Source organism: Octopus sinensis, linkage group LG29 (assembly GCF_006345805.1).
Source record: "Octopus sinensis linkage group LG29, ASM634580v1, whole genome shotgun sequence".
NCBI classification, from domain to species: domain Eukaryota; kingdom Metazoa; phylum Mollusca; class Cephalopoda; order Octopoda; family Octopodidae; genus Octopus; species Octopus sinensis.
In genome coordinates this window covers 12,502,389-12,514,888 of record NC_043025.1, presented here as the reverse complement: position 1 = coordinate 12,514,888, position 12,500 = coordinate 12,502,389, and the positions used below count along the sequence as shown (strand labels likewise).

At 41.3% G+C, this 12,500-nt stretch overlaps 1 protein-coding gene across 1 annotated transcript in view; it reads left to right on the top strand.

Moving 5' to 3' along the window:
* The window catches only part of LOC115226167 (nuclear transcription factor Y subunit beta), a 20,687-nt gene that overhangs the window by 5,939 nt on the left and 2,248 nt on the right, over window positions 1–12,500 (top strand). The window contains exons 2-8 of the mRNA XM_036515005.1: window positions 1,782–1,875; window positions 2,845–2,915; window positions 5,739–5,804; window positions 6,447–6,514; window positions 8,982–9,111; window positions 10,237–10,315; window positions 11,704–11,777. Coding sequence (XP_036370898.1) covers window positions 1,791–1,875; window positions 2,845–2,915; window positions 5,739–5,804; window positions 6,447–6,514; window positions 8,982–9,111; window positions 10,237–10,315; window positions 11,704–11,777 — 573 coding nt within the window. The 5' untranslated portion in view covers window positions 1,782–1,790. The remainder of the gene's footprint in view (window positions 1–1,781; window positions 1,876–2,844; window positions 2,916–5,738; window positions 5,805–6,446; window positions 6,515–8,981; window positions 9,112–10,236; window positions 10,316–11,703; window positions 11,778–12,500) is intronic.

Here is a 12,500-nt window from a genome sequence, read left to right as displayed (position 1 = left end):
TGCCATGTTATGCTGGCAAATAATATTTACTCTAGAGCAGTGCTTTTCATCAAACTTTTTGCTGGAGCGGAACCCCAAGGAAACATTCCACTGGCTCGGGGAACCCCTGTGCAATAATTTAATAGTCTTATGCATACATATCTGCACAGGAGAATTAAAAATTACTGCCGATTTTTAGCAGTTTTGTAGCTTCTTGCGGAACCCCTGGACTGTACTGGTGGAACCCTAAGGTTCCACGGAACCCTGATTGAAAACCACTGCTCTAGAGTACTGTTGCTAAATATCTCTCGTTATGAGATTTACAAATAGTAAATTTTCTATACTCTCTTTTTACTTGTTTCAGTCATTTGACTGCGGCCATGCTGGAGGACCGCCTTTAGTCGAGCAAATCGACCCCGGGACTTATTCTTTGTAAGCCTAGTACTTATTCCATCGGTCTCTTTTGCCGAACCGCTAGTTACAGGGACGTAAACACACCAGCATCGGTTGTCAAGCAATGCTAGGGGGACAAACACAGACACAAACACACACAACGCATATATATATATATATACACGATAGGCTTCTTTCAGTTTCCATCTACCAAGTCCACTCACAAGGCTTTGGTCGGCCCGGGGCTATAGCAGAAGACACTTGCCCAAGATGCCACACAGTGGGACTGAACCCGGAACCATTTGGTTGTTATTTACTTTGTGTTTTTTTTGTTTTATTTACTTTGCTAGCTAGTCGTTGTAGGATCGACTGGTCACGACTAGCTAGCGCGAGTGCGCGCACCGGGAGCACTGTTCTCTAGTAGTACCGAGGTCGATAAATCAAGTACCAGTTACGCACTGGCGTCGATCTAAATCGACTGCCTCCCTTTCCCTAAAATTTCGGGCCTTGTGCCTAGAGTAGAAAATAATGCGTGTGTGTGATTGCGTGTGTGCAATGTATCTGTAACTCCACTTTCTGTGTCTGTGTGTTCGTTCCGTTGATTTGAGGTCAACAGAGAGAGAGAGAGAGAGAGAGAGAGAGAGAGAGAGCGAGGTGGATGCTATGTCTACGGAACGAACACACAGACACAGAGACGTCATAGCATAGATACATTGCACACACGCAATCGCACACACACACGCACCGCGCTCTGTTTGTGTTCGTGTGTTCGTCCCGTCTACATAGCATCAACTACGCTCTGTGTTCGTGTGTTCGTTCCGTAGACGTAGCATCTACCTCGCTCTCTCTCTCTCTCTCTGTGTCTGGGTACTACTAGCGAATAGTGGTCCCGGTGCACGCACACGCGCATCCCAGCTAGCTCGTCGTGACGAGTCGATCCTCATTTACTTGTTTCAGTCATTTGACTGCGGCCATGCTGGAGCACCGCCTTTAGTCGAGCAAATCGACCCCCAGGACTTATTCTTTGTAAGCCCAGTACTTATTCCATCGATCACTTTTGCTGAACCGCTAAGTGACGGGGACGTAAACACACCAGAATTGGTTGTCAAGCAATGCTAGGGGGACAAACACAGACACACAAACACACACACACACACATATATATATATATATATATATATATATATATATATATACGACGGGCTTCTTTCAGTTTCCGTCTACCAAATCCACTCACAAGGCATTGGTCGGCCCGGGGCTATAGCAGAAGACACTTGCCCAAGATGCCATGCAGTGGGACTGAACCCGGAACCATGTGGTTGGTAAGCAAGCTACTTACCACACAGCCACTCCTGCGCCTATCTTTGTAGATGTTAATATAAATCCTTTCTTTTTGTTTTCATCCAAGCTTTTAAAGAATGGATGCCAGCTCAAGTGATGGCGCCGGTGATGCTTCTGTCCTCACAGAACCTTTCATTCCTGGAAATAGCCAATATGGTGACGGTAAGGATCATTTTCTCTCTTTTCTCTCTCTCTCTCTCTCTCTCTCTCTTACCACAGAGAACCTGTACATTATTGATTAACCTGTTAGAAATACCTGCTTAATCTGCTTGAAAACTGAGGACTTCAATGGCTAATTGTAGTCCTAGACTTTCAGTTCCGTTCCCTTCAAGTGTTGTACACCAAAGCTTGTTCCTAAACTCACAAAACTTTTTAGTCTGTTGCTAACTCTGATGTTTGCAAGAACATTTCTCTTTAGACTGGTCTAATATAGGAGGAAGTGAGACCAGTCTTTTATCTCACTTCCTCTTATATTAGACCATCTTTTATCTCACTTCTTCCTCAATTAGACCAGTCTTTATCTCACTTCCTCCTCAATTAGACCATCTTTCATCTCTTCCTCCTCAATTAGACCATCTTTTATCTCACTTCCTCTTATATTAGACCAGTCTTTCATCTCATTTCCTCCTCAATTAGACCAGTCTTTATCTCACTTCCTCCTCAATTAGACCATCTTTTATCTCACTTCCTCTTATATTAGACCAGTCTTTCATCTCACTTCCTCCTCAATTAGACCAGTCTTTATCTCACTTCCTCCTATGTTAGACCAGTCTTTAATCTCATTTCCTCCTCAATTAGACCAGTTTTTATCCAATTTTTTTCTTATATCAGACTTCTGTCATCATTTGATTAAGATAAATGGTTTTAATTTAACCATCAACTTTTGTAATCTCCTCTCTCTCTCTCTCTCTCTCATTCATTTAATTCCTAATTTCCTCCTCCCCTCACTCATTAAATCCCTTTCACTATCAGTGCATCTCTCTCGCTTTCTCTCTTGTTCTATATCCTCCTCCTCCTTCTCTTTACCATTCCATCTCCAACTCCCTTTCTCCCTCTCTCATTAAATCTGTTTCTTTCCCTCTCTCTCTTTTTCTCACATCCCTTAAACGTCTGCTGTTGTCCATCTTCCAGATGACGAGGGAATGGTATCGTCAGGAGAAGGCGAAGGGGATTTCCGCATGGACGAACCTCTACGGGAACAGGTAAACATTTATTTTGTTGTTCGATCAATTCTTGGCCGACTCCAGTTTTCTATGCACCCACCGTATCATATATATATATATATACACTTGCCACTGGCATATATAACAGGAATATAACAATTTCAAAAAGGCGGCGAGCTGGCAGAATCGTTAGCACGTCGGGCGAAATGCTTAGCGGTATTTCGTCTGCCGTTACGTTGTGAGTTCAAATTGAGCCGAGGTCGACTTTGCCTTTCATCCTTTCGGAGTCGACAAATTAAGTACCAGTTACGCACTGGGGTCGATGTAATCGACTTAATACCTATGTCTGTCCTTGTTTGTCCCCTCTATGTTTAGCCCCTTGTGGGTAGTAAAGAAATAGGTATTTTGTCTGATGTTACGTTGTGAGTTCAAATTCCGCCGAGGTCGACTTTGCCTTTCATCCTTTCGGGGTCGATAAATTAAGTACCAGTTACACACTGGGGTCGATGTAATCAACTTAATACCTATGTCTGTCGTTGTTTGTCCCCTCTGTGTTTAGCTCCTTGTGGGTAGTAAAGAAATAGGTATTTCGTCTGACGTTACGTTCTGAGTTCAATTTCCGCCAAGGTCGACTTTGCCTTTCTTCCTTTCGGGGTCGATAAATTAAGTACCAGTTACGCACTGGGGTCGATGTAATCGACTTAATACCTATGTCTGTCCTTGTTTGTCCCCTCTATGTTTAGCCCCTTGTGGGTAGTAAAGATAGTTATTTCGTCTGACGTTACGTTGTGAGTTCAAATTCCGCCGCCGGGTCGACTTTACCTTTCATCCTTTCGGGGTCGATAAATTAAGTACCAGTTACGCACTGGGGTCGATGTAATCGACTTAATACCTATGTCTGTCCTTGTTTGTCCTTCTATGTTTAGCCCCTTGTGGGTAGTAAAGAATAGGTATTTCGGCTGCCGTTACGTTGTGAGTTCAAATTCCGCCGAGGTCGACTTACCTTTCATCCTTTCGGGGTCGATAATTAAGTACCAGTTACGTACTGGGGTCGATGTATCGACTTAAACCCTATGTTGTCCTTGTTTGTCCCCTCTATGGTTTACCCCTGTGGGTAGTAAAGAAATAGGTATCGTCTGACGTTACGTTGTGAGTTCAAATTCCGCCGAGGTCGACTTTACCTTTCACCTTTCGGGGTCGATAAATTAAGTACCAGTTACCACTGGGGTCGATGTAATCGACTTAATACCTATGTCTGTCCTTGTTTGTCCCCTCTATGTTTAGCCCCTTGTGGGTAGTAAAGAAATAGGTATTTCGGCTGCCGTTACGTTGTGAGTTCAATTCGCCGAGGTCGACTTTACCTTTCATCCTTTCGGGGTCGATAATTAAGTACCAGTTACGTACTGGGGTCGATGTAATCGACTTAATACCTATGTCTGTCCTTGTTTGTCCCCTCTTGTTTAGCCCCTTGTGGGTAGTAAAGAAATAGGTATTCGTCTGACGTTACGTTGTGAGTTCAAATTCCGCCGATTCGACTTACCTTTCATCCTTTCGGGGTCGATAAATTAAGTACCAGTTACGCACTGGGGTCGATGTAATCGACTTAATACCTATGTCTGTCCTTGTTTGTCCCCTCTATGTTTAGCCCCTTGTGGGTAGTAAGAAATAGGTTTTCGGCTGCCGTTACGTTGTGAGTTCAAATTCCGCCGAGGTCGACTTTACCTTTCATCCTTTCGGGGTCGATAAATTAAGTACCAGTTACGTACTGGGGTCGATGTAATCGACTTAATACCTATGTCTGTCCTTGTTTGTCCCCTCTATGTTTAGCCCCTTGTGGGTAATAAAGAAATAGGAATATAACAATTCTCTCAGAGTGGAGACATTGTATGGTGCCTGTGTACAAACAGCCATGCTACATCTTATGTTCCTCAAACGATAATCGTACATCCTCCACGTTGTACACATCACTTGTTGATGCTACAGCCATGAGGGTAACACCATCTGGTGAGAAAATACTGTACTACAGTAAACAGTATAGGCGCAAAAGTGGCTGTGTGGTAAGTAGCTTGCTAACCAACCACATGGTTCCGGGTTCAGTCCCACTGCGTAGCATCTTCGGCAAGTGTCTTCTGCAAAGGCCCCGGGCCGACCAAGGCCTTGTGAGTGGATTTGGTAGACGGAAACTGAAAGAAGCCTGTCGTATATATGTATATATATATATGTATGTGTGTGTTTGTGTGTGTGTGTCTGTGTTTGTCCCCCTAGCATTGCTTGACAACCGATGCTGGTGTGTTTATGTCTCCGTTACTTAGCGGTTCGGCAAAAGAGACCGATAGAATAAGTACTGAGCTTACAAAGAATAAGTCCTGGGGTCGATTTGCACGATTAAAGGCGGTGCTCCAGCATGGCCGCAGTCAAATGACTGAAACAGGAAAAAGAGTAAGTGTTATCAGAATTTCATAAAACATCAAAAGAGTTATTTATAATTGTAGCCTATGCCAGGTGTGTAACCAGCCCACTTATGCGTACCTTTTCCTTCTTTGGACACTAAACTCTGCTTGCGAAGATCAATTGAGGCAAGTGAAATCAAACTCGGTGACTGGCATCCGTTGCTAGTGGAGCGCTAAGAGTGTGATCGTTGCCAGAGCAACAAGCTGGCCTCCATGCCGATGGCACGTTAAGCACACCATTCAAGCATGATCATTACCTGCGTCGCCTTACTAGCACTTGTGCTGGTGGCACGGGAAACCTGATTCTGCCCAGGTTACTGATCTTGTAGGGATACACATTCTGTTTCATTTAGGCAGGGAATTTCCAGAAGGGTCTTTACACTTTCTCATGGTTACTTCTTTTTTTTTTCAGGACCGCTTCCTTCCAATTGCTAATGTCGCCAGAATCATGAAAAAGTCAATTCCAAGAACCGGTAAAGTAAGTAAAAATATTAATTCCCGGCCAATGTCTGCAATTAAGTTGTCGATGTAAATGTCACAATGTTTTCCTTTTGTATGTAGATGGAAACTGAAAGAAGCCCGTCGTATATATGTGTGTGTGTGTCTGTGTTTGTCTATTGTGTGTGAGTGTGTGTATGTGTGTGTGTGTGTCTGTGTTTGGTCAAGTGTCTTCTACTATAGCCTCGGGCTGACCAAAGCCTTGTGAGTGGATTTGGTTGACGGAAACTGAAAGAAGCCCATCGTATATATGTATATATATATGTGTGTGTGTCTGTGTTTGTCCCCCTAGTATTGCTTGACAACCGATGCCGGTGTGTTTACATCCCCGTAACTTATCGGTTCAGCAAAAGAGACCGATAGAATAAGTACCAGGCTTACAAAGAATAAGTCCTGGGGCGTCGATTTGCTCGTCTAAAGGCGGTGCTCCAGCATGGCCACAATCAAATGACTGAAACAAGTATAGGCGTAAAGAGTGAAGAGTGTGTGTTTATCTGAAATATGGTGCTACAAATTTGACACAACCAGGAAGTAAGCACCAGGATGTATATATATAATGTTAAAATCTGTGTTGAAGGTCACCACCATCAAGTTCTTATCTCTCTTTCTCTTATCATTTCAGATTGCTAAAGATGCTAAAGAATGCGTACAGGAATGCGTTTCAGAATTTATAAGTTTTATCACAAGCGAGTATCCTTTTTTTCGAAAGAAAACAGAAACCAAAAAATGAGTCAGCTCACAGATATTTGTGTTTTTTGGACGAAACAAACTCATATCAATGTACATTCACATACATACGCATATGTGTGTGTATTTATTTATATATGTATAATTCCTCATGTGTATAGAGAACAGGCATGGTGGCTGTGGGGTAAGAATCTTGCTTCCCAACCACAAGGTTCCCAGGTAACAACAGATATATACAATTAGATGAACTGCGGTAGGAATAAAAGTAATAAAAGTCATTATTATGAGATTATATATATATATATATATAAAAACTTACTTGGAGAAAAGAAAAGAAAAGAAACGAAACGACGCGAGGGCGCTCAGTCATACAATAATTTGTTAAAAAAAGTCTGTTTCCATGTTTGTTTTTATGTTTTCGTTTCTTGTTGAGTTCTACGTCCCTTTGTGGTGTCCTGTACTCATATATATATATATATATATATATATATATATATATATAGATATATATATATATATATATATATATATATATATATATTATATATATATATAATATATATATATATATATATATATATATATATTGTGGAGGCGCAATGGCCCAGTGGTTAGGGCAGTGGACTGGCAGTTGTAGGATCACGGTGTTTATTGAGCGAAAACACCTAAAAAGCTCCACAAGGCTCCGGCAGGGGGTGGTGATCCCTGCTGTACTCTTTCACCACTCTTTCTCTCTTTCTTCTGTTTGCCTGCTCGCTTAGCCAGCGGAGTGGCATCGTTCAAAGGCTAAAACAATGCGAAGCGCATTGTGACCAGTGATGTGTAGCAACATCTGATGGACTGGTCGGTCACGTGATATATATATATATATATATATACTGAAGAGCCAGCCTGAGTAAATAAATACTATTTTTATTACTGAATTTGGCGAAACTGCAGTATAAGAAAAGTTAAGTTTGTAAAAGTTTTTAAATCTCATCTCACGAAATTTATCCAGCTATTGTGTATCTAGTACACTCTTCGCCTTGAATGTAATGATATATGTATAATATATGGCGTGTACTGGTACACCGGCGATTATAATTAATTTTATTGTATCGCATTTATCTTTGTATATATATATATATATATATATATATATATATATATATATAATATATATATATATATATATAAATTATTAGAGAGTTAACCACTATGTGGATAACTCTAGTGCTAAAAATAGCCCCAATAGTATAGCCAATTCGTTATATTTCACTTTCCTTCCGTTAAATGTATGTTACTTCTAATAGGAAACATCTTTTTCTGTGGCTATACTATTGGGCTATACTATTTTTAGCACTAGAGTTATCCACATAGTGGTTAACTCTCTAATAATTTATGTATAAATTTGTATTTTCTCCGTAGTTTTTTGTGCTAAGCCACTCGGAGTTAAATTAATGGTATTATTAAATTAATATCAATTTTTCACCCTCATTTATAAATATATATATATACATATATACAACGGGCTGCTTTCAGTTTCCGTCTACCAAATCCACTCACAAGGCTTTGGTCGGCCCGGGGCTATAATAAAAGCCACTTGCACAAGGTGCCTCGCAGTGGGACGGAACCCGGAACCATGTGGCTGGTAAGCAAGCTACTTACCACACACACACACACATATATATGTAGAGTAAATTCCAACTGTTTCCTCTGTGTATGTGTATCTCTCTCAATTGTTTTCCCCTTCACAGGGATTATCTGTGTTGCTCCTGATTGGTATCTAAATATAATCCCTTCATCCACACATACAATCTGTTATCATTTAATTTCTCTGTCTGAAGATTTTACTAATAGAAAATTCTTTCCATATCTCCTTAACATGTAAAATTTAGTAATTCCTATTAGTAAATGGAACACATGTAATGGTGACTAAATAGTACCAAAAAACTTCCACCTTCCCGTTTCATTATACACACACACACACACATATATATCTCTATCTCTATATATATAAAGCTGAAGTTGTCTGTGTATGGCAGGTTTGGTAGCCTTCAACTAACACTGTCTCCTCAGAGACCCTGCGGCACAAGTTGACCAAAGTTGAGAGTATGATAGAAGAAGGCTTGCTCTTCATTCCGTAGAAGATAAAATTCAAATCGGACCATGTTAACACCAAAAATTATTTACATCAAAAAGGTGGGGGTTTTTTCCTATGAAAATCCCTATTTTTTTACAATTTTTTAACTGCTGTGTCTCCATTTTTTGGTGTATTTCAACCAGAAAAATGTTCACTTAAAGAGAATAACAAGCTACATAATGCAAAATGTTTACTTTTCAAAAATTCCAATTCTAAAGGGTCGAAACAAACCCGAGCAACACCAGGCAATACTGCTAGTACATATATAGTACATAAATGCGTGTGTCCAGGATTGGCCAAAACTAGGGACCAGTTATTTTCCCTTGACCTAATTTTTCTTTACCTTAGGGCCAGTGAAAGATGTCAACATGAGAAACGAAAAACCATCAACGGTGAAGATATCTTGTTTGCTATGTCTACCTTGGGCTTCGACAATTACGTTGACCCTTTAAAGTTATACTTACAAAAATATAGAGAGGTAAGCTGTTGTTTTGGATATTCTGTTGTCTGTTTTCCTTTGCTCCTGTAAACAAACAAAAAATAAACAGATATAATAGAGCAGTGGTTTTCAACCAGGGTTCCGCCAGTACAGTCCAGGGGTTCCGCAAGAAGTTACAAAACTGCTAAAATCGACAGTAATTTTTAATTTTCCTGTGCAGATATGTGTGCATAAGTCTATTAAATTATTGCACAGGGGTTCCGTGAGCCAGTGGAATGTTTCCTTGGGGTTCCGCTCCAGCAAAAAGTTTGAAAAGCACTGTAATAGAGTGACCCACTGTTCTTGAGGAGACCTCTTGAGTCAATTACGTTAACACCAACATCAAAATGAAAATGAAATGGAAATTGTAGTTGGGATACCAGTTCTGGTGGCACGTAGGGCTTCACATAGGAAATGACAAAGAATGAGACCCCTGAGATATACTGTGACTGTGAAGACCCGACAATTGAAGTGAGTTCATGGCTCACAGGATGGCCTGCTGTGCTAACCTTGGATCGTAGAGTGACCCGCTGTGCTTGAGGAGAGCTATTGAGTCGAGTACATCAACACCAACATCAAAATAAAAATCAAATGGAAATTGTAGTTAAGACACCCATGCCGGTGACATGTTAAAAGCACCATCCGAACGTGGCAGTGCCAGCGCCACCTGACTGGCATCCGTGTCGGTGACATGTAAAAGCACCAACCGATCGTGGCCGTTTGCCAGCCTTCTCTGGCCCCTGTGGCGGTGGCACGTAAAAAGCACCCACTACACTCACGGAGTGGTTGGCGTTAGGAAGGGCATCCAGCTGTAGAAACACTGCCAGATCAGATTGGAGCCTGGTGCAGCCTCCTGGCTTCCCAGACCCCAGTTGAACCGTCCAACCCATGCTAGCATGGAAAGTGGATGTTAAATCATGACGACGATGATGATGATGATGATTGTGTTGATGATGATGATGGTTGTGGTGGTGATGATGATGATGCTGTTGCTGATGATGGTGATGATGATGATGATGAAGAACCTCTCTTCTTTTCACGATTGAATGTTGAAGTTGGTACATTTCTGTACCACCATTTGCAATCCTAGCCTTTAGTTAATCCTCTTTGTGTTTACCGTTTCAGTCTGCTAAAGGAGAGAAAGGGATGAACCCCAATGCTATAATGGGAGAAAATGCGGTGGAGGAACTTGATGAATCATATAGTAAGTAAAAGTATTTTATATTTATTCTGTTTGCATTTTTGTATTATCCAGGCTTGTCTTCAGTTATCAGCTGATGTAGGTTCTAGTACCTGGAAACATCCTCTCCTAAGCACAAAATTTTTGTCAAGTAAAACGTGCTGTAATCTTTGCATGCATATCTCCCATCTCTATGTCACTGATGATGGCCAAAGGGGCAGTCGATACATCACCTGGTGTTGTTGCTGTTGTTGGTGGTCGTCACCTCAAGCGCCTGAGGATTATTCTCAGAAGCACTAAAGCCACGGAAGGGAGACGAAACATCTCATCCATTGAGATATGTGTGTGTGTGTATAAGTTTGTCCCCCTAGCATTGCTTGACAACCGATGCTGGTGTGTTTACGTCGCCGTAACTTAGCGGTTCAGCAAAAGAGACCTACAGAATAAGTCCTGGGGTCGATTTGCTCGACTAAAAGGCGGTGCTCCAGCATATATATATATATGCGTGTGTGTGTTTGTGTGTCTGTGTTTGTCCCCCTAGCATTGCTTGACAACCGATGCTGGTGTGTTTACGTCCCTGTCACTTATCGGTTCGGCAAAAGAGAACCAATAGAATAAGTACTGGGCTTACAAAGAATAAGTCCCGGGGTTGAGTTGCTCGATTAAAGGCGGTGCTCCAGCATGGCCACAGTCAAATGACTGAAACAAGTAAAAGAGTAAGAGTAAGTGCAGCAATTTTGGGGAACGGGTTAAGTCAATTACATTGACCCCAGTGTACAACTGGTATTTATTTTATCGACACCCCAAAAGGATGAAAGGTAAAGTCAACCTTGGCAGAACGTAACAATAGGCTAAATACCTATTTCTTTATTACCCACAAGGGGCTAAACACAGAGGGGACAAACAAGGACAGACATAGGTATTAAGTCGATTATATCGACCCCCAGTGCGTAACTGGTACTTAATTTATCGACCCTGAAAGGATGAAAGGCAAAGTCGACCTTGCAGACTACCGCATGGCCACTGTCAAATGCTCCAGAATGGCCACTGTCAAATGACTGAAACAAGTAAAAGAGTAACAGTGCATTTTGCACCAAAAGCCAAAGTGAGTGCTTCTCTCGTGGTATTTAATGCAGTATGGTTTGTTCTAAGAGAACATCCACATTTAAGTAGGGATAAACAGTGTGTGTGTGTGTGTGTGTGTCTTTGTGTCTGTCCTTGACCCCCACTCCACCACCACCACCACCGTTCGGCAAATGAGACCGATAGGATAAATACTAGGCTTGCAAAGAATAAGTCCTGGGGTCGATTTCCTCCGACTGAAACCCTTTAAGGCGGTGCTCCAGTATGGCCGCAGTCAAATGACTGAAACGAATAAAAGGATAAAATTAAATCTGTTTTTCTCATTTCAGCCACATTATCAAATAACATCTTGTCCACAGAACAGTCTGGCCAACAGAATGTCCTTTACGCATATTCAGGCCAGGTAAGTAAACGATTGTTCAGTGTGTCTGTACTTACATGCGTGTGAGTATACCTGCATATATGTGAGTCTGTCGGTATATTGGGTTGTTCGGAAAGTTCTTGCAGATTTATAGTAGCTTACCTTTGGACTAATTTTAGAACATGGTTGAGTCCATAAAATAGTATTTCACTACACCTCCATTTAGAGCACAGTTTAAGCTATCTTTTCGTGGAAGAAGGTTTATGTTCCTATAACCTGTGTTAATTCTGTAACCCTTTAAAATGGAAGATAAGAAAGTTCATTTTCGGCACTTGATGCTTTGGGAACCAGACAAAAATTGCTGTAGCTCGGCTGGGATGTCTGGAAAGTTTGTGCCGATTTATAGTAGCTTACCTTTCGACTCATTTTAGAACATGGTTGAGTCCATACAATAGGATTTGACTACACCTCCATTTGGAGCACAGTTTAAGCTATCTTTTCGTGGAAGAAGGTTTATCTTTCTATAACCTGTGTTAAATCTGTAACCCTTTCAAATGGAAGATAAGAAAGTTCATTTTCGGTATTGATGCTTTGGGAACCAGACAAAAATTGCTGCAGTTCGGCTGGGACGTCTGGAAAGTTTGTGCCGATTTATAGTAGCTTACCTTTTGACTTATTTTAGAACATGGTTGAGTCCCTAAAATAGGATTTGTCTACACCTGCATTTAGAGCACAGTTCTGGGTTCAGTCCCACTGCGTGGCACA